General features: G+C 47.2%; 1 protein-coding gene and 1 long non-coding RNA gene across 3 annotated transcripts in view; one reads left to right on the top strand and one right to left on the bottom strand.

Annotated features, from left to right (window-relative positions):
• Gabbr2 (gamma-aminobutyric acid (GABA) B receptor, 2) overlaps positions 1 to 25,047 on the bottom strand; it is a 329,397-nt gene that overhangs the window by 182,368 nt on the left and 121,982 nt on the right. The window contains exon 3 of the mRNA NM_001081141.2: positions 1,596 to 1,766. Coding sequence (NP_001074610.1) covers positions 1,596 to 1,766 — 171 coding nt within the window. The remainder of the gene's footprint in view (positions 1 to 1,595; positions 1,767 to 25,047) is intronic.
• The window catches only part of Gm32208, a 28,115-nt gene continuing 8,105 nt past the window's right edge, over positions 5,038 to 25,047 (top strand). Inside the window, exons 1-3 of one of the 2 annotated variants that reach the window (XR_390546.4) lie at positions 5,038 to 19,535; positions 20,070 to 20,140; positions 20,365 to 20,405. This is a non-coding gene — a long non-coding RNA (predicted gene, 32208). The remainder of the gene's footprint in view (positions 19,536 to 20,069; positions 20,141 to 20,364; positions 20,406 to 25,047) is intronic. The other variant, XR_390545.4, reaches the window with a different exon arrangement.

A 25,047-nucleotide genomic window follows, 5' to 3' on the forward strand; every position in this document is an offset into this window, starting at 1 on the left:
TGTGGAGCAGAGAATGGCTTTACCCTTCTGGTGGCCTTGGCTCCATCTTCCTGGCACCGAGTCACAAGTGAGCATCACCGGGTTTATGTGGTTCTGGGGTGCAATCCAGGGCTTCATGCACGCTAAGCAGGTACTGTCCCACTGTCCCACTGTCCCACTGAGACATTCCCTCACTGGCTTGAACCATCTTTTGTCACCTTGGGGGATACTTTGAAACCTGGAACGTTGCCCCTTCCCTGCTGTGGACCTCAGTTTCCCCTTCTACACAATAAAGAGATTAGGAGCCGCTTCTTTAAGGACATTTTAGGCTCCTACAGCCAAAGATGCTATTTGAGCAGGCACCCCTGAATCACCACAGGGTTTCTTACTCACTGGGAGCCCTGTCATTGCTCTATAAAGGAGTCTCCCAGCAAAAGCCTGTTTGTGGCTTGGCAGAGAGTGGTTCCCACTGGAGGTCAAGGTCCCTTTGGTCCTCACGGAGGGCCATGCCTGGGAACGCACGCCTGGCTCAGATCACCTCCAAACACTTCCAGCTCCTTTCTGTGCAGGGCTTTACTGGTCACAGTGCCAGTTCACACAGGCACAGGGAGGTATTGGGGGTGGGGGTGGGGGTGGCTGTCCTTATTTTACTTCCGGGAATTGGAACCACAGCTCAGAGGGGGCCTTTCTAGGTTCTCACAGGCAACTGCTGAGTGACTGCTGAATAGAGAAAGAGATCTGTGGGACAGGTGGGGGTGTGTGTGGGGTGTGTGTGGGTGGGTGGGGAGGAAGCAAAAGCCAAGCTGGCGATACCCAGCCCCCATCCCTTTCAAACTCTGCTAGAGCCCAGGACACAGCTTCTCTCAAGGCTCTGTGCTTGCCACTCTCCAGTGTAAGCCTCCCTGACCTATGGCCCACAGGATGCCTCTAAGCCTTCCTGTGACTGGACCGGAAGGAGAGTCCAAGTGGGAAGAGGAAAGGAGGTGGAGGAGATGTCAGAAAAAGAAAACAGCAAGGTGCCCAGATGGGAATCTTCTAGCATCCTAAAAGTGGACCAGCCGTTTAGGAAGTTAGTTCTTTTCATTTTTAATAGCCTATAACTTTACTTTTAGAAAGATATTGACAACACGCATACCTAGGCCCAAAGGAGGCTGTGAGGCGCAAGGCTGTGAACACTCCCCATCCCTGGTCTAGTTCCATGAGCTAAAATGCACCTATGTGCGTGCGCATGCGACCTTACTAAACAGGGGTCAAATCAAGGTCTCTGGGACCCACTGCAGAGCAAATGAAAAGCAAAACTTCCATTTCATATATGGTATGAAGTCACTGGGGCTTAAATGGATCTGTTGAGAAGCGTTCTAGATGGATGAATGCTAGAGCAAACACCCCTGGGGGGAGAGAAAGTCAGAATGGGGGTTTAGGAGTAAAGAGAGCAGAGGAAGTGGGGAGAGAGAACAAGAGAGGATGAGCAGGGGTGAGACAGACTAAGGGGAGAGTTCGGGAGAGGAAGATGGTGAGGGAAGGAGGGGCGGAGAGGTTATGGGAGCTAGATACTGCGACACATGTATGTAAATGGCATAGTGAACAATCCCATTTAAAACGTGGGCTGGGTGTACCTCGGAGAAGCGCTGCACGTCCTGCGTGAGTGTGCCCACGCGCCGCCAGCGGAAGTGCTTCAGCAGCTTCAGGATTGCCGGGTTCACCGCGTTGTCTGAGGGCACCGTCCGGAAGAAATATGGGTACTTCTTCTTATCCGCAAGAACAGGCGTGGTGGCGGCGAAGGAAAGCTGAGGAAACGAGAGAGGACATGGTCTTTAAAGGCAGGCATTTCTCTCTTGGCACAAGTCGTTTCATTTATTTTAATTATGTGAATTGTGTGTGTCTCTGCGTAGGTGGGCATATGGGTGCAGGTGCCCGAGGAGGCCAGAAGAGGGCGACAGATGCTCTGGAGCTGGAGTTACAGGCAGATGTGAGCTGCGAACCAAACTCTGGTCCTCTGCAAGGGCAGTCTTAAAGAGAACTTGGAAAGGATGTAAGATAAAGAGAAGGGATAGGAAGGGCAGTGAACTACATCTCCCCAAAGAGATGGAACCATCAATACTGTGATCTGTTTCATTCCAGAACTTTCTCTGTGATCAGTGTTTTTATCACATTGTTCTCTGCACACAAATGATGGGTTTCCCGTGTAAGCAAGGAACCTTCCAGTCTGAAATTCTTTGTCGCATTTTATTATTAGCATCATCGTCTAGCATATGAACACATAAGCTTTTCTGGGGACGTTAAAATTGTTTAGCTTGCCATGTTGTCTGCTGCGTTAGTTGTCATTCTCACATGGGCATCTTGGTACATAGTGTTTCCCTTCTATATTTGAGGATATTTCTACAAGATAGTCTGTGGTGTAAATGTTTTCAGGTAATGACCTGAACATGTGGTACAACCAGCAGAATGCTTGCCTGACATCCGTGAAGTTGTAGCTGGAATCCCCAGCAATGCATAAATGGCAGGAAGCCTGTCAGACTTGCACTCAGGAGGTGGCAGATCTGAAGTTCAAGGCTATCCTCAGCTACATAATGACTCCGAGACCAGCCTGGGCTACCTGAGATTCTGTCTCAAAAATAAAACAAAGTAAAGGCTGCAAACCTTTAATATCTTCATATTTAAATAATTTTAAAAGATTCCATCCTTGTTGCATATATGCTAGTCAGAGATAATTAAAGGTCCAATCTCACCACAATCTTGTTAACAGGGAAGACGCACCCATTTTCTATGTAATTTTATAATGAGCGATTACAGAAGAAGTGGGATCTGTTACATTCATGGCTACATGTACTGTTGGGTGGTTCCTAAGGAGTGGGAACTATTTTAGGAAGTGCTTTTGCATGCCTTCATCTATGAGTAAGATGCTGGTCCTTTTAAATTGGTTTTAAAGGAGGCATTTAAAATGCATAGCCTTCACACTCAGGCTACCATGGCTGCAGCAAGCCTCATGTTGTTTGTCCTTACACGTGGTATTTTAATTTACACCCGGCAGTCAATCTGTCCATCCTTCCCTGTATTATTTCTTTGTTTTCTTTTAAGTGCCAGTAAGTTGTTAAATTGGATTTTAATTATCTGTCCAGCTTAAATGTCACCACTTCCTAAGGCTCCCTCTGATCTCTGCTCTCCTCCCCTCAGCCTCATCCTCAGAAGGAAGTAGCAACCTTTTTGATCCATGCAGGGAGATGGTGGGGAAGCACTTCTCTTTTGCATTATCTCCAGGGGACAGAGGCTGTGCCTCCTCCAAGGTCTGGGAGCAATCTGTAGTTCCTCCCTGGATGGAGATAGCAGTTAACCTTTGTCTCTTAACCTTCTTTGCCTGTCTGTAAAAGAAGTGATCTTCTATATCAATGAAGTGATTGAGGCCTCTAATCTTCCATTTATTAATAGTTTGTGCTTGGTCTTTTGGTGTCACCTGTAGTCTTTCACCACATAGAAATGAGTTTGGGGCAGGGAGATGGCTCAGTGAATAGAGGTGTTTGCCACCAAGCTGGACAAAGCTCCATCCCAAGGACCCACATGCTACAAGAAGAGAACTCCTAATCCTGAACATACATGTGCCTGCGTGCATGCACGCATGTGCACGTGTGCACACGTGCGCGCGCACACACACACATACACACACATGCACGCACACACGCACACATGTGCACACACTCGCACACACACAATACACTCACAAACAAACAACACACACATGCACACAAACGCATGTGCATGCATATACAAATTTCATAAAAGTTTTTTAAAGGAAAAATTTTTGAGCCATGGTTGAAATTCTCCCCCCTGCCCATTTACTTTTTCAGATTTTGTGTGCTATTTAGAAAGGACTCTTCTACTCTGACAGAATTTCTGTATGGATGTTCCCTCCCTCCCTCCCTCCCTCCCTCCCTCCCTCCCTCCCTCCCTCCCTCCCTCCCTCCCTCCCTCTCTCTTTTTGTTTTATTCTTTGATACAGAGAGGGAAGGCTGAAGCCAGCTTGCTTGCCGCTGATACCTTCCTCTGCACCTTCATGTGCTGTAGCGGTAGCATCTACTCTAATCTATGTGAGCTCAGACCAGCGCACCAAGGGACAACAGCCCTGGGCTATGATATAAAGTCTTTACTGTTGCCTTTACCAGCTCTCCATAGGGTTCCAGGGCAGGCGGTGAAGAACTGTCTTTCTGATGGTCTGGATCAGAGAGCACACAGCTACTCCCTAAGGTGTCTGGATGTCCTACATCCACTCTGCAGCACCCATAGACCCTATCCACTGGAGGTGATTATACAATAACCCAATGGTCTCTATGTGGAGTTAGACAGCCCCTAGAGAAACCAACTTCTTAGGTCTCTCTGGTGGTTTAAATAGCAATGGCCACAATAGGCTCATAGATTTGAATGCTTAGTCACCTGGGAGTAGCATTATTAGGAGGCATGGCCTTGTTGAAGTAGGTTTGTCAGTGTTGCAGGAAGTGTGTCACTGGGGTTGGGCTTTGAGGTTTCAGAAGCTCAAGCCAGGCCCAGTGTCTCTCTGTTTCTTCCTGCTGCTTGCGGATCCGGATGTAGAGCTCTCAGCTACCTCTCCAGTACTGTCTGCCTGCATGCTGCCATGCTTCCCGCCACGATGACAGTGAACTAAACCTCCAAACTGTCAGGCACAAATGCTTTCCTTTATAAAAGTTGTCACGGTCATGGTGTCACTTCACAACCATAGAAACCTTAACTAAGTCGGTCCCAAAGATGCTTCTAGATTGATAAGGATAATGGATATATGACTATTTAAAACATGGTAGGGATGCTCAGGGCCAGAGGGAAGAACCCACATGGAATGGGATTCCAGCTAGACACATGGAAGCATCCTCATTCTTTGGGTTGACCATACCGAAAGCCCGGCATCGGAAGCAGTGAGACTCCCTGTATTGGGAGATATACACACAGAGGCAGGACAAAGCAGTGAGGACTGAGGGGACCCGCAGTCCATAGACCCTTCCAAACACTGCAGGGAAGATTTGCACGGGTGTTTCAGTGCACACAAATACACACATTTTTTTTTCTGAAAAAACAAAACAAGAGTCCATGGCTTTATCACATTCACAAAGAACGCCTTACAATCCAAACAAGATCCACACACCTGCTTGCCAGTGGCACATTGACATGTGGGTCCCACAGACACCCCAAGAAACAGCAGCTTTGTCCAGTCTTGTCCAATGTAGGACTCAGAGCTTTTCTCTTAAGATTAGAATGGCATGGTAAGCCTCCTCTTCTTACCAGCTGAGAAGCTATTAGAAAAATCTGCGAGTGACTATCTGAGGCCCGGGGCATTACGTATGCCCACTGTGTTCCCCGATGCTTAGCTACTACACTTTGGGAAATACCAGTTTTCTGACGTGATCTCTGATTTGTGCTCTCGTTGATGCTTTCCCGTTAGTGTCCCATTAGTTCCAGGTCCACAATTAATTGTTGCTCGAACAATCTCCTATGTTTGCCCTGTAGGTAATTACAGTGGTTACTGTTCAGTGAATAAATGGTCCATGGTGTTGACAATGGGCTTGGAGTGCAATATGTGCCCCAGGTCTAAATCATGTTGGGTGCAAAATATTAACTGGCGATGACATTTTCTGCACCATTTGAGATAATACATACTTTGATTAGATTGCTTTACCGTTTCTTGGGCTTTAGTCTCCTAACACTTTCTTCCATGAGAAGGCTGTAGGTGTCTCAGAGTCCCACAGAACTTCAGAACTGAGCCAGTCTGAGAAATCACCTTTGCGATTCTTTATCCTGGCTGGGCACTGAGTTCAAACCACTGAGCAACTTGGCTCAAACCATCAAAATCAAACTTTCTGGGCAGAGGCTTAGCAGTAGTAGTATTTAAAACTTGGCAGGTTTTGGGGCATAGGGGGCTGCTTGGAGAGATGGCTCAGCCATTAAGAGCACTTGTTGCTCTTGTAGCGGGATAGGATTCCTAGTACCACACAGCGGCTCACACCTATCTGTAACACCAGTTCCAGAGTTCTGATGCCCTCTTCTGACCTCCACAGGTACTGCACACATGTGGTGCACATACCTACATGCTGGCAAAACATCCACACACCTAACATAAAAGTAAGTAAGTAAGTAAGTAAGTAAGTAAGTAAGTAAGTAAGTAAATAAATAAATAAATAAATAAACCTTTAAAAAATAACTGGAAAGCAGCTGCCCAGAGAGAGCTGAGAACTCCTGACAGGTCCCATACCATGGTCATGAATAAGCAGATTGGTTGCCAGAAACGGTACAACCCTGAGACATCCATCAAAGCCAAGGAAAGATGGAAGCAGAACTCGAACTCAGGTCCAAAGGACTTTCTTGGCTTGATGCTGCCCATGTGTTCCTGGGGGAGCCCCAGGCCTGCCCCTGCACCTGGCGATACTGGGGTTTCTGGCATTGGCACCCTGACTTGAAGGCCTACACTTCTGGGCCCCCTGCCTTATTTCACACAGCCAAATTCGTTTCTGAGCAGTCGGTGGTTGAGGCTTCCAACAAAGCCCAAACCACAGACGGATTGAGGAGAGGACTTTAAATCTTAACTTACAGCTTTGTCTCATCTAGTTTTGCTGCAACTGTTTTGAGCATTTGGCCCGTACAGTACCTGCTTTGGGAGCCTGTGGAAATCTGGTTTGGTGGCCTTTTATAGAATCAACTTTTGTAAAAGTTCCACAGAGGCAGGGAAAATGATTCAATCTTAGATGTAAGCTGCGGAATTCTTTATTAGCCTACTAATGCATAATAGATACAACCGCCTAATTACATTACTATTGTGTGCTCCGTGCCTTTGTTTACTTCATCTATCAAAGGCTGTGAGGCTGTTACACTTCCTTCCCGCTTTTGTCTCTGAGCAGCTCGTGCGTGAGTTTCAGGAGGTTTGGCTCTGTTGCCTTTGAATTTATGTTGTTTTGAGCATAAACGTTCATCACAATTGTGTCTTTATTTTTCAGCCATGCGTATCCTTGCCTAGTGTGAACAGCAGGTACTTAATAGATATTCACGGGCTGCACCAAGAACTGAAATATTTATGAAGGCAAAATAAACCTCTGTCACTTACTGCTTCTTGTGCTGCATCTTCCTTGATAGCAATAACATTACCCTTATTAACTTATGGTTATGTTTGCCCATCATAGCTTTGAGCTCCTTTTATTTATACTCTACCAAGATTACTATATCTATCTATGTATATCACATAGACAGACAGACAGACAGACAGACAGACAGGCAGGCAGGCAGGCAGGCAGGCAGGCAGGCAGGCAGACAGATGATTCCAGGAGGCACCAGGTACAAGAGGTACAAGCATATACACTTATTACTGCAATAAGCACTTGATCATGAATTTCTTGTCTCATTGCCTCTCATGATCTTTTTATGTTCCATTTCATTTTCTGGGCTTCCATTTAAAGTACAGCTTTGTTTTCATTGCCTTTCTGGTTGTATAAATTTACCTTGCTCCAGGTATCAGCCTGAAGGAGCACCTCTTGATGTCCTGAAGAAAGGAAGAAGTTGTAACCTTACTGACCTGGCTTAGCCCTCTGCTGCCTTGACACAAGGCTAAACAGCTGGGTAGAAAACTCTTGGCCAACTTCTTCTCTTTGTAAGTGCAGAATGAGGCAAAGAAGGCAACTGGAGCAAACCCGATGGCTCTTTACTTGTGGGTGCCTGGCTTTCTTTGCCTGTGGGTCTGAAAGATTGTTTTTCTTTGTTCTTGGAACTTAAACACTTTGCCAGCAAAGATCTGGGTGTGGCATTCTCAGTTTGGTATGGGATATAAGAAATTCTTCAATTGATACATTTAAGTCTTCAAAACATGCATACATAAAATAAGTATACTATGTTTTAAATATTTAATATTGTATATAGTTTTTGTGCACCATATTCTATGATATATTACATGTGTTATATACGTCTGTATATATGTATATAGCATATATGTCACATCATGTCTGCCTCTTATATAACATCCCTCTACAACCCTGCCTTTCCTCTGGAACACCTAGTCATCGGAACCATCATTTTATTCTCTAAATCCTTATCTGTCCTATTTTCTCTTGTGGTTACAGCTCTTGGTGCTTGTCCTCGGTATGGTGGAAGAGCTTCTCATTTTATTCTATCTGTATTTTATTTGTTGGTGAATCAGGATAACACTGGCCTTGAACTCCTGATCCTCTTGCCCCAGCCTCCCATGTGCTGAGTGACTTAACCCATAGTCTTATTACAGGATCTGTGCATATTATCTTTTACTATTTTCTGGTAATACAGCTGTATCATCCTTGCCTCAGCCTCTCGTGACCACTGACCTGTTTCCTGGCAGAGTCTGAGCCTCTAACTCTCCAGTTCCCAACTGATGAGCACAGAGAGTACTAACCGTGCCCACTGTGTACTTGTCATCCTGGGGATCAGCGGGGTGATCAGCTGGGATCACTTGGCACAGACAGCCGGGGACACTGTAGTGTCCGCACTTGCAGCGTATTGTGGGACCTGGACAGGAGCAGCATGGTGGTGCTGTCCGAGGCCTTGCCTTTGCTCTGGCTTCACGCTGGCTACTCTGTGGCACACAACTGTGTAATCTGAAGTCTTGATGCTGGGATTCTAGGGGGATCTGCCATTGCTCACAGAGAGACATACATACACCTACACAAATGCATACATACAGGCACATACAAAAAGGACACACAGGCACACATATATACATAAACAAATAGACACAATCACACCCACACAGAGAGGCATATATATATATATACACAAATACATACAGTCAGACACACACACACACAGAAAGAGAGAGAGAGAGACATACACATCAGAGTTGGTGGCGGCAGGGTTTGTTGCCGTTCTGGACATTAGAGAGCATCTAGATTAAGCAAATCCTAAACTTGCCTCATAAAGTAACAATTGCCTTGAAGATCAGCAAATGTTTCCTGAGTTCTGAGTTAGAGACCCCCTCACTTACATGATCAGGAAATTGGAACATGGTTTCTCTACCTCAAGCGGCCCATCACTGGGTAACTAAATGGCTTTCCCCCTTCATTGTCACATGTCCTTCTGAATTCAAACAGAATAAATACCTAGAAAAGTGATGGAGAGAGGGAACTGCATTCTGGGAAGCGGGGTTTTTATGGCCCAGAAAAAAAACAATCCTTATAGCAGTGCATGATGGGAACTTAACATCCTCTGTTGATCCAGGTAAAAAGTAAATAGACATCAAATGAATCGCCGGGACCCCATGTGCTGTCTCTCCTCACGGAAAGCACGGCCCTGCTTCAGAAGTAGCAGCTATTTTCCAAATGACGATTCTGTGCCCATGTGACATAAACCACACAAGGTCAGGAAGCAAGATGTGGAGCTGGCCTAATGGTTTTTTTTTTGGTTCTTTTTCTGCAGCCTGGCGTAGAGCCTTGAGCCTTGAGCAGAGGTAGGCAACCACCTAGGGCTTACCCCTCCCCAGAGATGTGATGGAGCTTGGTGGAGATAACATGCTCTGGGTTACTTAGAAGGGAGTTTATCTCTCAGCTACAGACGTTTCCACGGAGGGTGTGGATCGTTCTGGTAAATTCTGGGGTGCATACACTTAACTATCAGAGTGGCACGTGAAGGAGGCTAGGAGTGTTCTCTCCAGTGGGAGATGTCTTGCAGTAGAATGCCTCTCGAGAGTTTAGGGTCTGCGTGAGGAGCTGGTCACTGCTTCAGCAGTGAGACCCCCAGAATGGAGGCAGAAGTGGAGAGTGACAAAAATCTCAAGGACACTTAAGAAACCAGAAGACTGGAGCTCTCCATCCCAGAGGCCAGAAGGGCGAATCATCGACATGAGAAGCTGCTGCCCTTCTCATCTCTGCAAGGATGAGCTGGACCAGAGATTCCAAAGGTTCCTGGCAGCCAAAGAAAATGATGAAGGACCTTGTGGTTTGGAGGGGGAGGGTGGTTTGTTTTTTAAAACCCGATTTAGTTAGACAGTTGCCTTTTACCTAACTCCTTTGTGGATAAATACATCGTCCAACCTCACTATCTTTATTAGATTCCAAGCCACTGACAAATTCTGGTCTGAATGCAATTCCTTTTTTACCTGGTCTGGGGCACCTGTACTGAGCTCTTCTGCAGACGTAAATCATCCCTAGGGGTTGGGGTTAGCAGGGGTGGCCACGGTTGCTAAGAGCTTGGGAGGCAACTTGCGCCAGGTGGGAGGGGAGGCATGATGGAGGCTTGCTCTTTTCTCTGCTAGGTTTAATCTTTCGCTGTGGGTTTGCTGGCTGTGCCCGTAATTAAATGAGGGAGGTGTTTGTCATCCTGGGTCCCTTTCAGCCGAGCTGAATGCAACACAACTTTCTCAGGAAGCTTCTGCCAAAACAGTGTTTGTGGCTGGAGCCAGGACATAGACAAAGACACCGGGCATGCGCACTGGGAACTGGGGGGCCACCTAGGGGCAGTGCCAGGCCGCCGCTGCCCTCGAGCCCCGGGCCAAGGCTGTTTGGAAACTAAGTGCTTCAATTTCAATGTCGTGAAGATTCGTGTGGTACAGAGTGGCTGCAAAGTGTCCCCGAGTTAATGAGGGAGAATGAATGCCTGGCACGCTGGTGCGTTCTGCTTGAGGCCAGGTTCCCACAGAGGCCTTTGGGGTACTGCGCACGTGTATTAAATCCGAGTCGGAAGCGGCCTGGGCTAGAGCCACCAGGGGAACCACATTCCTCCTGCCTGCTAATGGGGTTGCCTTTTTCTCAATAAGAAACACCCAACCATTCAACATATGCGTCTCACCTTCATAGCCGGTCCTCCCTACATTCCACCCAACCCTGTGGGAACTCAGAACAACTGGAAAGGGAGGCAGAAGAGGCACTGTTGTCTTTGTTTCCTCTGGGAGAAACTGGCTTGAGAACTGGACTGCATGAGAGAGTGGTAAGGCTGGGCGTTGCATTCGATGCTTTGATTCCTTGGTGTTATTGTACGAGGAAGGAGAAGGCACGCAGGAAGGACTGGGTGTGTGCGCATTCTCACTGAAAGTGCAGAGCAACCCGGGGAGGCAGCTGCGAGTGCCCACTGAAGTCTTTGCATGCGGAGACTGCGTTCACAGAGGTTACACACTGCTTCCCCGTGGTCACTCAGCAAGCAGAGCAGGGGGAGGGACTCCACAGTTCCCACAGTCCCTCCTCACAGACTGCCATGCTATGTCCGGCGACCTAAAATCTTTCCCAAATACATTCCCTTCTTCATGATTGTTGTGTGTTTGTGTGTGTGTGCACACATGCATGGGTCCTGTGGGAAGGCCAGAGGCCTCAAGTGTGTTTCCCGATTATTTTCTTCATTGTATGAGACAAGGCTTCTCACTGAACCTGGAGCTACTGACTCGGTGGGACTGGCTGGTGAGCAAGCCCCAAGGATCCAGCTGTCCCCCGCCACCCCTGACACTAGGGTCATAGACATGGGCTTGGCGTGGCTTTCATGTAGGCCCCGGGGATGGAACTTAGATCCTTATCCCATGTATGCCCAGCTCTTAACTGACCGGATCATCTCTCCACACTCTCTTCAGCCTCATTTCGATCTTCACCAATTTCACAGTCTAGGTGGAACTGACTCGGATCCTTTGGTTTTATAGTTGGCAAAACAGAAGCTCAGAGAGTTAACTTGACCTGGACACAGTCACATGCCACCAGGGGCGGGGCCGGGGCTCAGTAGTTTTGTTCTTAGAATGTGGTTCTTCCTCTTGCGTACCAGGATCCTTTGCAGGGAGGTCTCTGCATGGCCAGTGAGGACTCACTGGGCAGTTTAAAGAAGAGAATGCAATTTTCCTTAGAAAATGTGGCACGGCATCAATGCTTTGTGCATGTTTCAATTCAATGCTAAGAAACAAAAATTTTATACCTATTTTTTTTTTTCAGGAATTGAACCTAGGGCTTCATACATGTTAGGCAACTGCTCTACCACTGAGTTACCTCCTTAGCTCTCCATTGTTTTTTGTAAAGATTCTTTCTTTTTTTTGGTGATTTTTTGAGACAGGGTTTCTCTGTGTAGCCCTGGCTGTCCTGGAACTCACTTTGTAGACCAGGCTGGCCTCGAACTCAGAAATCCACTTGCCTCTGCCTCCCAAGTGCTGGGATTAAAGGTGTGCGCCACCACTGCCCGGCTTGTAAAGATTCTTAAGGGGCCCCATGGAAACCTCCAAACCACCCAGGCTGTTTCCAAGGTTACTGTTTCCTCTCTACAAACTGATGGTAAGGCCTTATTGCTGAAGACACCGCCTATAAAACTCACGACCACGGAAAGTCGAGCTGGTGCCTGCCTAAGCCTTCCCCCTACTGACTGGTGTCCATGATACTGGAAGGGACTCTGTAGTCTACAGAGGAGCAAGGTAAGCATTAACCCAGCCATGAGCTCTTCCATCTGCAATGGTGACCCGCGAGATCACTAGTATAACAGTGGCACACGGCTTGTAGGTGTGACCAACCAACATCTGACTAGGTTCAAGGCCCCTCCACGAGATGGAACTCATTCTTGACATTACTTGAGTGGCCAAGAACCTGAGACTAAGTAGACCAGGATCCTTAGGGGAAGCTAAAAATCATTGTTCTGTTAAAGGAATGCGGCAATAAAATGATTTCTAACAACATCCTGCTCTATCAGTCTCCTAGATCAATTTCTTATTCGGCCTTTATAAGAGACTCATACTAGGTAATACCCAGGGCCATACAACGTAGCGAGAGTGAGAGACCTTGGAGACTCTGTTCTAGAGGGGATGCCTCCATCAAGTCTCTCCCCCCAGGGCTCAGGGGACCCTGTGGAAAGGAAAGAGAAGTATTTAAAGTCAGAGGAGATGGAAGACACAAAGGAAACAAGGCCTTCCCAACACAGTAAGACCAAGGCACATTTGAACTTGCAGACACGGAGGTGGCATGCACAGGGTCTGCACAGGTCTAGGCCCGATGTGATCCCAGTGCTAAGGGGGAACTGGACACAAGCCCCATCCCTAACCTAGGAGCTATCTCCAGTTGATAACTGCCCACAAAGGAAACCTTAGTTTTCTCTAATGGAGTCTCACTAGGAATGGAAACTATTCGAGACAGGGTTTCTCTGTGTAGCCCTGGCTGTCCTGGAACTCATTCTGTAGACCAGGCTGGCCTCGAACTCAGAAATCCACCTGCCTCTGTCTCCCAAGTCTGGGATTAAAGGTCTATGCCACCATTGCGTGGCTGCATGTAGACTAATCTTACAGACAGTCACTGTGCCCAACAGTAGATAGCAAACACAATATGATGTCATTGTCTCAGAATGCTTTGTCTGGGCATTTTATTTTGTTTATTTGTTTATTTGTTTATTTATTTATTTGTTTAATTGAACCTTACAGAGCCTTTTCTTTTGTTAGTTTGTTTCATTCTATTCTCAATTGTTTGTTTGTGTGTGTGTGTGTGTGTGTGTGTGTGTGTGTGTGTGTGTGTGTGGTGTATGCTTGCATTCAAACGAAAAAAGAGAGAAAGAAAAGGCATGGATTTGGGTGAGAAAAGAATGGAGAGGAGTTAAAGGTGGAGAAATTGTAATCAGAATATATTGTACACATACATGTATTATGTATATGTATTTGTTTGTTTGTTTGTTTGTTTATTGAGACAGGAGAGCAGGCTGGCCTCTAGCTCACAGAGATCCACATGCCTCCCGAGTGCTGGAATTAAAGGCATCTGGCACTATTCCCAAACATTATAAGTACTCTAAAATTTTTTTCCTGTTGGACTGGGAGCTATCCCTGTGGGTAAACTGCCTGCTGTGCCACTGTGAGGACCCGGGGTTTGGGTCCTCAGGAAGGATGTGACACACAGCAGTAACCAGGATGCTGGGTGGGAGAGACTGGAGAATCCCCGGAGCTAACTGCCCAGACAGTCTAGCCAATCGGTGAGTCGCAGGCTCAGAGAGAGATCCTATCCCAAAAAACAAGGCAGAGAGAGGCTGAGGATGATGCCCAATATCAACCTCTGTCCTCTGTAGGACCAGCACATAGATACATGCAGACACACACACACTTTACTGTCAAATAGAAGCTATATTCCTGAGTGTGTGATATTTCAATGTATAATAGTAGGACCAATTGCCTGTCCCCTGCTTTAAGAAATAGTTCTAATTTATTTATAGACAGTAAATAGCAAAGCCGTTTACTTCTCGCCCTTTAGGAGCTGTCCTGCTCTGTGACATGCTGAGATTCTTAAAATTTCCCTCCCTTTCTCCCACTTTTTACCTTTGTTTTATGTAAATAAGATCACAAAACAAACAGAGCTTTCGCCAACTCTTTGAAGTTTGTTTTTAATAAAAAGGAAAATTGAGGCCATGGGGAACAGCAGAGGCGATCTGGAGCGGGCTAGTGTGGCGGAAGGGCTGAGCTCTGGGTTTCAGCCAAGGCACGCTGAGCCCTGGGGCTGCTTTCTGTCACTTGCAGCTTGGGGCCTCTGGAGGCAGGGTGAGCACGGTCCTGTCTCAAGAACAGGACGAGAGTCACAACAGCAGCAGCTTCAGCTACAGATGGCTTCAGTAAACCCCGGCGTCTGTACTGGACGGTCCACGGGTCAAGCTAGGCAAGTAGGCACCGTCTCCTACCGCTGTGTAAGGACAGTGACCTTCCCCGCTCTCCCCCACCAGGCAGACACGGTTCTTAATCAGCCTTTCTAAATCCTAGCCTGGTGATGGATAAAAGGCGGGTTAATTACAAAAATACTAATGATTATATGACTCTTCTAATTGTGTACAATTAGAATGTATGTCTTTAATTTTCCCTGAAACTTCTGGTAGAGTGTTCCATTTCCCTCACAGCTGTGCAGGTGACAAACTCAGGAAATTAACAAATTGCATTGGAGGCCTCTCAGCTCCCAATACACCTTTACACTCGGCTCTTAGCCGATGTCTTTAGGGGTAACCGAATTCTTGTGCGATCACAGCCGGGAAGCCAATACCTTTTAATTACCACACTGCAGAAATCGTACCTCCTCCTGTCACTTCAGCACCTCTAATTAGTCAATTGGTTGAAATCACAGCCTTGGGATGAGAGGTGTTCAGGGGTGGGGCAGCCCTATTCTTGCAGTAGGAAAGGACGCAGCATCGCCAGTCTCCATGAATGTACCTTTGTTCTTCTAGGTCTCTAGACAAGCTCCTACACATGTGATGAGGCCCACCCACAGACACCTCCTCCAGGGAGTCCTCCCTGCTTTCCTGGTACTGCTCCTACCCTTACTCAGTAGGCACTTGGCAGTGGTGGGTAGTCAGGCCAACATTTTTCATGCCCTATGGGGTCTCCGATGGCTCCCAGTGGAGGAGAGGAAAATATTTCTATACTTTCCGCTGGACAGAAACGCACAGAATGTAGCCACAGAGGCAAGAAAAGCTATTCCTTTGAGGAAGAGGGGGCTGGGCCTAGCTCTTTGAGACTGGCTCAAAGCTCCACATTCTTTTTTTTTTTTTTTTTTTTTGGTTTTTTGAGATAGGGTTTCTCTGTATAGCCCTGGCTGTCCTGGAACTCACTTTGTAGACCAGGCTGGCCTCAAACTCAGAAATCCACCTGACTCTGCCTCCCGAGTGCTGGGATTAAAGGCGTGTGCCAACATACCCAGCAAAGCTCCACATTCTTATGGAGGAGTAGTTCTGAGGAGGACCCACTAATCCAGAGCCCCCAGAAGGACTACAGGTCAGGGGTCATTGGGCACTTCACAGTCCAGGTGCCAGCAACACCTAGGCTCCCAAAGAAAGTGCTATCTAGAGTTCCAGTTTAGCCCCGTGAGCCCAGCACCTCCCACGGGTGAGAGTAGAGACTACAAAACTCCAGGCTGCAGAGATTTGCTTCTTATCACTTCCCAGAGACGGTGGTAGAATCAAGAGAAGAGACTCGCCATGAATGGAGAGGTCATTTGGGGACTGTGACTAGATCCCTGGGTCGAGGCGGGGCTGCAAGAGTTACTGAGCCCTGCTGTGGGCTCTCAGCCTCCAGTTCCAGCCCACTGACACCTACCAGGCCTCAGCCTCCACGGGGCAAAGTCAGAGGACAGATCCCACCCTACCTCTGCAGGGCAGGGCTGAGATCAAGGGGTAGGTTGGCTGGGCAGGTGCTCTACAGAGAAAAATCCTTTGTGTTACAGAAGAAAGTGTGAGCTTTGAGGCCCACAGAGCCTCAAAGAGCCCTGTGTCTGCCGGATGCCATCTGGCCTGCCCTGTCAGGCCTCCTTTCTCACCCCGTCACGCCCACCTTCTTTCCAAGGGAGATGATGCTGTGCTCAGTCCCCAGGAGGAAGCCTCCAGGGTCCTCCCAAACTTCTAGGCCAGGCCAAGAGCGCCATCAATCCGGCTTTACCACGTGGCAGTGCAGTGCGATGCACCTTGTCTACCTTAAAAGACCACAGGGGATGAGCACACCAGTCATGATGGGAGGAACGCCTTTCCCTATCAGAGGTCGTAACTCCTGTGTGCATGACGGTTAGCCCAACCCCTGGACACTCCTGAGACTTGACTCTGCATCACACCCTTCTTCTCTGTACAGACAATGAATTAGCCAATCGCATTAGATTACGATGAGGTAGAGCTCCCATGAGACACCACCTGGGCTAAAATAAAATCCAAGCAAACCCTCCCAACTCAGTGCCTCGCTAGCCTGGCTTGGGTCCCGGCACAACCTTTTTGCAGAAAGGTATTGCCTTGCTTGGTTATGTTCCCTTTGCGCATGTGCTTCCTTGTACAATCACCACACCAAGAATGTTTTTTCCCAACAACAGTTCATCCTCAAATACGTGCTGCCAAAGTGAATTCAGAGGGAGCAAATGTTTGTGTCTGTATCTCTGCATGTGTACACGTGTCTGTGTCTGCATGTATATGTGTGTGTCTGTGTGAGTGTGTGCATTTATGTGTGTCTCTCGGTGTGTGTTTGAGTGTTTGTGAGTGTGTGTATTTATGTGTGTGTTTCTGTATATATATATGTGTGTGTGTGTTTATGTATGTATCTCTCTGTGTGTGTCTGTGTGTTTGTGTGTGTGTGAGTGTGTGCATTTATGTGTGTCTCTGTATGTTTGTGTGTATATATGTGTATATATATTAATATATATATATGTTTATGTATGTGTCTCTGTGTGTCTGTGTGTGAATTTGTATATGTGAGTGTGTGTATGTTTATGTGTATGTGTCTCTTGCTCTGTGTACTTATGTGTATTTCTATGTGTGTTTGTGTGGTCTCTGTATACGTGAGTGTGTATATGTTTGTGTGCATGTCTCTTTGTGTGTGCACGTGTGTGTGTGTGTGTGTGTGTGTGTGTGTGTGTCCCAGAGCTGAAGGTAGAATCAATAAAAGCTTTTCAGAGGATCTTGTTCAGATCAATGTGAAAAAGTAACTTTCAACAACAAAGGAGTCAAGAAGAAATCAAAATCTTACAAAGTATTGAGTTCCTTGTCGTGGGAGGTCATCAAGAAGACAACCAGGGATCATCTTCTAGGGTGGAGGAGAGGTTCCCCAAATCCACAGGAGAACAGAACCAGTCAGTCGGATTATTGTTGGGGTACAGGTGACCAGGCACCCCACAAATCCAGGCGAACCCCGGGGTCAGCTTTATGTGGTTGTGAGTGTTTTCCCTCTGACTGCTTTCGCCTTCTCACGTGGGTAAACGATGCACTTCCCCCATTCAAGACATTGAAATAAAACAATGAGTTCACTTAACTGAAAATAATACACAAGCTCATAATACAAGTGGAAGATTTTGGCAAAATTGAGAAAGTGACTTGTGACAAAGCCTGGAAAGCCCAGGGTTCGAATCTCATAGAGGAGTGTGACCAGAACACAGGGACCTCAAAAAACAAAACAAAACAAAAACCCTCTACCCACAAAGTCTTAATGTGAAACTAAACCATTATGGAATGAACCTGACTTTTACCTATGCAGCTGAGATGGCCACTATTGAAGAACCTAGAAGAGAGAGCAGGTGGGGAAAGGCGGTGGAAGAGAGAGCAGGTGGGGAAAAGCAGCTGGGGAAAGGTGGTGGCAGAGAGAAATAACAGAAGCAGCCTAACAAAGAGGGCTGCCAGTTTCAGCAGTATGTGAATATTCTTGGGCTAAGTAAACCCCTTACCTCAACCTTATCTAACTGGGAGTCCTCTACTCTCTATGCTAATTGTAGATAACTCTTCACTCCAAGCATAGTAAATAGACTTGAGCAGTGGGCTGCTTATCTGCTGAGGAATGTAGGTTAAGGGAGTAAAGAGTGAGTGTGCCGTAATCCGCTAGTTATGTCTGCATTGGCACAGACAGAGGAAACGGTGCCATAGGCTCCATTCATCTATGTGTTATCTTAGGCTCGTCCTGCTTTTCATATTATATTTTCAGGACATGAAAGAAGAACTTGCCCAGGCTCAACCCCAAGTTCATGGCTGGGCTGGATAAAATCTACATTCATCTCCATGTGGCCTGCAGAAAACCAAAGCAGGATGCCACCCATGCCGTGATTATGTGATTTCAGAACATCCCTGTCTAGCGTTGAATACCCACAGCATCAGTCCGAGCATACACAGCCAGGCTGAGCACCACCCGATCCAACTCATCACAATGACTGCACATGAATGTCCTATAATGCCAAGGGTGGCAACAAAACCCACTTGCAGTAAGAGTATGTAGATGTCATTGTGACAGCCACACTCTGAGACCGGAGGCATTGTTGCTGGGGGCTTTTGGTTGTTGATGGAAATGAGAAACAAGAACCACAAAGCCAGTGTTTCACTCAGAGTTCATTCAAACTAACAGAATTGAACTGAATGGGATTGTTTTCTTAATCTTTCCCTTTCTTCTTCCCTCATTCTGGGTCCCGGTTTCCTTATTGTTCAAAAGAGGAGCCTTTGTGGGGTAGTTTTAATTTCAGATCCAAGACTTCGTGATTTTATAATTAACTCTGTGTTTAATTTACAAAGCAAAGAGAAAGCCTTTCTTTAGGCGAGAAAATGAAAATGGCTGGAGAAGAGACAGCAACGCCAGAAGGGCCTTCCACCAGCTCAATCACAAAGACGTGTGTTTACCCTAATTGTTTTATATCCCCATTTAGATATTAGTCTTTCACTTTCTGCTCTTTTTAATCAAGTGCATTCATTAGCTCTCCCATCGACTCAGTGAAGCTTTATAGTTTCGGGGAACTATGGATGTGTTTTCTTCTGACACAGAAATCCCACTTCTAGGAAGACCATTGGCGTAAGTGTACACATGACCAGCGGTAGTCCTGGAGCCCATCCAGGCATCCGTCATCAGGGCTGTGTGGACTCTGGCTTAGCCATGCCGAGAACTGATACACATCTGTGGGAAGAACATGGAACGCCACTCTGCAGTGACGAAACTGTGAGCTCAGGGGAGCTTGGCCAAAGAGGAACACCAGTGGGGGCAGCACGCTGTGCGGGGAGCGTGCCCTTTCACGGAAGAAAGAAGAGGAAGAGACAAACACGCATCAGCAGGAAAGAAGCTGGAAAAGTAAATATTAACCTTTCTTAGAAAAGGTCAGCTATAAGGATGACACAGACAGCATGGTGGAACCTGGGTAAGAGCCAGGAGCTCACCACTGTGCTGTTGGTTCTGTGGGATTTTTCACTCTAGAACCAGACAGAAGTTGTCTGTGTTTGAAAAGGTGAAATTGTTCAGCCGGAAGGGACTGATCAGTCCCTGGAGTCTGGAAACACAACAAAGCAGCCTGAGAGTAGATGAGTGCTTACAGGACCACAGATTCTGTCTGTCTGTCTGTCTGTCTGTCAGACTGTGTGTGTGTCCACAGTCTCACATACCCCACCCCGACATGTTCACATGTGTGTGCATGCCATTTCCAGTACTTTGAAGTCAGCTTACAGACATCAGGACTGCTCACTCTTAGAGGACAGAGTGCTAGTCTCTTATAGCACCGCAGTGCCTTTACCACACATGTGAAAAGGACTGTTACATTTGTTATTACTTACCATGTGATCCACATATGAGTCCCCTAAAATTCCCTTCTTGTTTTCCAAATCCAGGGTTGGAGCTACACTCACACTGCTCACTGGTATTTTGCATGCTTCTTAAATTTAGCCTTTTTTCTGTCTAGAACACTCGCCTGCCTTTTCCTGGATCCTGTTGTTTTCCATGACATTGATCGGTTTGATGAATACAGGCTGGGTGAGTTGTAGAATGTCTCTTGTGCTCCATGTGGATGCTTTTATTACACTGTAAAGTTCTGTCTTCAAGCTCAGCTCACTGGAAACCCTTAGGGGTAGTGAACCCCAGTAGCAAGGGTGAGCATGCCCAAGCCTCAGGAATTGCCTCCAAAATATCTCCCACTAGGAAGAACCAGGGCTGCTTGAAGAAATGAAGTAATCCTTTTTTTTTTTTTTAAATTACAGAACTGCAAGGTGTCTATCGGGGAGTGTGGCAAGAGTGTCTGGTTAGTAAAGCCCTGGGTTTTCTCTCTCTGTCTCTCCTCTCTCCTCTCTCTGTCTGTCTCTCTCTGTGTCTCTGTTACTGTCTCTGTCTCTCTCTGTGTGAGTGTATATCTCTCTGTGTTTCTGTGTCTGTGTCTCTCTCTGTCTCTGTCTCTCTCCTTTTCTCACTCTGTGTGTCTCTGTCTCTCTGTCTCTGTTACTGTGTCTCTCTGTCTCTGTCACTGTCTCTCTCTGTCTCTCTGTCTGTCTATCTCTTTCTCATGCGCGCATGCACACACACACACACACACACACACACACACACACACAGAGAGAGAGAGAGAGAGAGAGAGAGAGAGAGAGAGAGAGAGAGAGAGAGAGAGGAAGGAAAAGGGTGGGAAGCGCTGTTGCAGATTAAAGAAATCTGAAGTGTCAAAGCAAGACTCTGGCTCCTGGATCCTTGATCCCCCTCTTCACCTATAAATAAATGGCAATGCAGACATTTTGAGGACAAGAGGGAAATCAGAATATAGACCATCTATTATGTAATGTGACTGTGGCACCGAATTGTTTCGGTTGTGATGAGCCTATTATTATTATGTAAGAGAATACAACCGTTCTTAGGGGATTCCTGCTACTGTATTGGAATGAAACATTACGTCTTCAAACTGCTGTACATCCTCAAAAAAAATAAGTGGCTTTATATGGATGGGTATCAGAGGGCATGTGGAGTGTGCATGTGTGTGTGTGTGTGTGTGTGTGTGTGTGTGTGTGCTTCTGGAGTAGGGTAAAGGGCATTCTATATTCATTGTACTTTTGGGGGAAAGAATTTGAGGAAAATGTAAATGATGGAGCATCCACCCTCCACAGTAAAGATGGCTGCCACAGACAAAGTGCACACAGTCATGGCACTCTTAATGAGCCACGAGTTCCTAATGCAACTTACACAAGAGAGAGAGGCTACCAAGAAATCCTAAGGGGAACACAGCAGCTTCTGGGGGCCTTTTGGATCACAGTCAGACCCTGGGCTCTCAGCTTTGCAGAGGGAGCCAGGGGTGGCAGGGGTGGGTGGGGCGGGGTATGGATGTGTTTGCTAAAAGCTGTGGAAAGTCTTCCCAGGGAAGTGGTGCTAACTCTGTATATGGAGACATCTTTTTCTGGGCTCTGAGTGAAGGATTGGACCATTTTTCTGGACTGAAGTCCCTCCCACTCATCACTGCAGAGACAGCTGGGTGGTTTAGAAGACACTGAAGACAGGCAGGGTGCTCCACACCAATACATTCCAGGCCAACATTCCATATTCCCAGACCAGGGGATGGAGCATCCTGCCTGAGACCTTGGGGGAAGTGGAGAAATGTGTGTTTATATTCCAGTTTCGGCATGATTTCTAAGCCTCTAACCTAGGGTTGTTTTTCTCAAGTAGAGCCTTTTCTGCTGCTTGAGGCTTAGCCACTCATCGTGGAAATGCTAAATAATTTAAGATTCTTTGTCAACCAATTCAAAGCAAAAGCCTTCTGTATAATTCACAAGTAATGCAAGCTATGTGCTACTAAAACAACCAGTTCATTTATTATAAGACCTCTGGGGTGGAGCCGAGTATATGCCTGAAAGGCTTGGCAGGCGCCGATTCACCTATAGCTAGTCTATCTAGCCTTGGAATCCAAAAGGGTCATCTATTTATACAAAACAACTTATTGGGTGGGAGGTAAGTTGAAGAGAGATGTGAACCTAGGTGTGTTTGCCTTTGTGTGTGTGCATGTGCACCTGTGTGCATATTCTTATGTGCCTCTGTGTACATGCATATGTATGTGTATGCCTGTGTGTTTGTGTGTCCCTATGTACGTACATCTGTGTGTGTGTGTGTGCTTGTGCCTTTGTGTTTGTGTGCCAGTATGTATGTGTGTGCATATGCCCTTGTGTATATGTTTGTGTGTACCTATGTGCTTCTGTATATATGTGCCCCACCTCTGTGTGTGCTTGTGTGTCCCTGTGTGTAGATCACTGTGTGTACATTAATGCTTCTGCCTGCATGTGCCCCTGTAGATGTGTGTGTGTATGTGTTTGCCTATGTGTCTCTGTGTATGTGCCTCTTGTAATGTTTTACCCCAACACAGCAATACAGTGGCAGGAATTCCCTAAGAATGGTTGTATTCTCTTACATAACAATAGGATTGGCACCCCCAAAGCAAATCTCTGTGTGTGCTCCACCACTCCCCTTCCTCTCTCTGTGTGTATATGTAGACATGGATCAGGAGTGACTTCCAGTGAGAACCTCTTGCACATAAAGAGTCCTAAGCTAGCCCAGGCCCTCTGTGGACCCATGCATGCTGTAAAGAAATGATCCAGAGTGTCTACGGTCCCTAGGAGCATAGTCAGTAGTCAGTGACTGAAGTGCAAGACTCTCTTGGCATCCTGCTTTCCTCAGGAAACAGCTAAGCAGGACCAGCTCCACCTCCTGCCCCGCCTCGCAGTGCATGTGTGAGTGTTAAATGAGGCTGTGGGACAGACAGCAGCCCAGTGGCTGCCAGCGGTGATTCTGGAGCTGGGTAGGACTCCTTTGGGAAACCATCCAGTCTCTGTGTGCCTCAGTTTCCTCATCTGTGAGGGGAGGGGAGCAACAGTGTGTACCGTGTAGGTTTGGCACACGAGGAGGAAGAGAGAGCTCACACAGTGTCGGGAGCCAAGCTTGGGCAGAGGCCACGATGATTGAAGTGTGTGGGTGTTGTGACAAGCCACCTAGGCTGGGATAGGCAAAGTAACCTGCTCCGGCCATCACAACAGTCACCAGCATTTACCTGTCCTCATTTACCTCATTTACCTGTCCCAGGAAGCATTGCACAGGACACTCTCAGGTCCCACCTGCCTGTACGTTATAGGGGTGGGGGTGGGGGAGTCTCTTCTTCCTTCCCTATTCGACATCTACCACAGTTGCACCAACCACAAGCGGCCACGCCTCTACCGTAAGTAGTTTCAGTGATTTATTTATTTAAAATGAATTATTTACACCCTTTAGACTTCCAGAAAGCAGTGGAGGTGGCTGGTGGGGAAAGACACACCAGCAATGAGGCCACTGGAGTTACACACCGGGAGCCGCTGTTACGTTCGATGCTGTGGTCTTGAATTAAAAATGGGGGTCAGAACCTTGAATTGAATCTTCAATCAGATTGACAGGAAAGATATGGGCTGAGTCTGTGGCAGGAAGAGATTGGGAACAGCCATGCACTCAAAAGCTTCCTCTTAGTTCCTAGCCAGCCTCTGCTGCTGGAGAAAACCAGAAAGAGAACACGTGCCCTCTAACAGCCCGTGGGCTTGCCCCGCCTTCCTGGCAGGTTCTCTGCTGACTGGATTGTTCTGAGTCACCTTCATGGTTTCTGATAGTTCATTTTCTGCACGCAACTTTGAGTCCAGAGACAAGTGGAGACTTATAAATCCTCAAGAATTTCCCAGCCAGCACCTGGCTGGCATCTCGTATCACAGATGCATCCATAGGACAGTCTGTGTGTGTGTGTGAGGGGCGTGTCACCATCCAGTCCGTAGAGGGTATCTGTGTGTCACTGCGTGTCCTGTCCTCGAGTCCTTCCCCTTGTCCCCGAGGAAGGGTCGGTGTTTTTGCTCCATTGCACAGACAAGCTCAGGGAGGCTCTGGAGGACTCTAATTTGCTATCCTGTTCGTGAGAGTAGTCAGAGGCACAGTTATCTCAAACCTCTCGATCTATGTCCTCTGTTCCAGCCACTGCGCCAAGCTGCCATGTTTCCCTCTCTTGGGGTGGCAGGGTTCATGTGCTGAGCTGGTTGGGGAGAGCCTGGAAAGGCATATGGCAGGTGCTGCATCTAGTGAGTGGTGGGGTGCACAAAAGACTCAGCACAAGCCAGTGGGTGAGTGAGTGAACGAGTGAATGAATGAATGAATGAGTGAATGAAGCAGTGAGAGGAGAGCCCCTCCAGCTCTTCACTCCTTCCACCAAATGCATGACAGTTTGGATCGTAAGAGCAGTGAATCCCATGTGAAGCTGTGGTATGAACTCTCTGTTCCAACCTCACATGCATGGCTGGGCAGGACTCTGTCCAGCTTCAGGTGATAACAGAGAAGGACTTCTAGGCAGGAAGAGATCTATAAGTCTTAGCCTTGTCTGCAGGTTGCCACAGTATCATGGGGGAGGGGTGAAGAATTGGGGACTGTCATGACCCTCCTCTGTGTAGACAGGCTTTGGAAGGGGAGAGAGTACATTAGAGCCGAGGGTTAGGAGGAACCCGGTAAGGTACCAGCAAATTCCAGAGAAATCAGGAAAGGTTTCATGGAAGGAACCCAATTAAAGGCAAGTCTTACAAGGAAAAGGGAAGGAGAGGTTTGCCAGGCAGGAAGTGTCGCCTGAGTGGACAGCCCAGTGCCTAGGCTCAAGGCATTCTGGGTAGCCCTAGTCAAAGGTCAAATGAGTAGCAGGGGCAGGCCCCATCCAGCACAGTCTTTCTTTGCCCTTAGCTTTTCCCATAATGCCCTTTACCCCTCTCACTAAGTTCTTCAGCCAGCCTGGTGTCTACAGTGACCCCTCTGTTACTACAATCCCTGGCACTGGTCCCGCCTGGAGACAACTCCTCTAGTTCTTTTCTAAAAAAAAAAAACCACAGCTAATGAGTCCTTTTTCCTACCAAGAGCATTCCAGCCAA

This window comes from Mus musculus, chromosome 4, assembly GCF_000001635.26.
Source record: "Mus musculus strain C57BL/6J chromosome 4, GRCm38.p6 C57BL/6J".
Classification (NCBI taxonomy): Eukaryota; Metazoa; Chordata; class Mammalia; order Rodentia; family Muridae; genus Mus; species Mus musculus.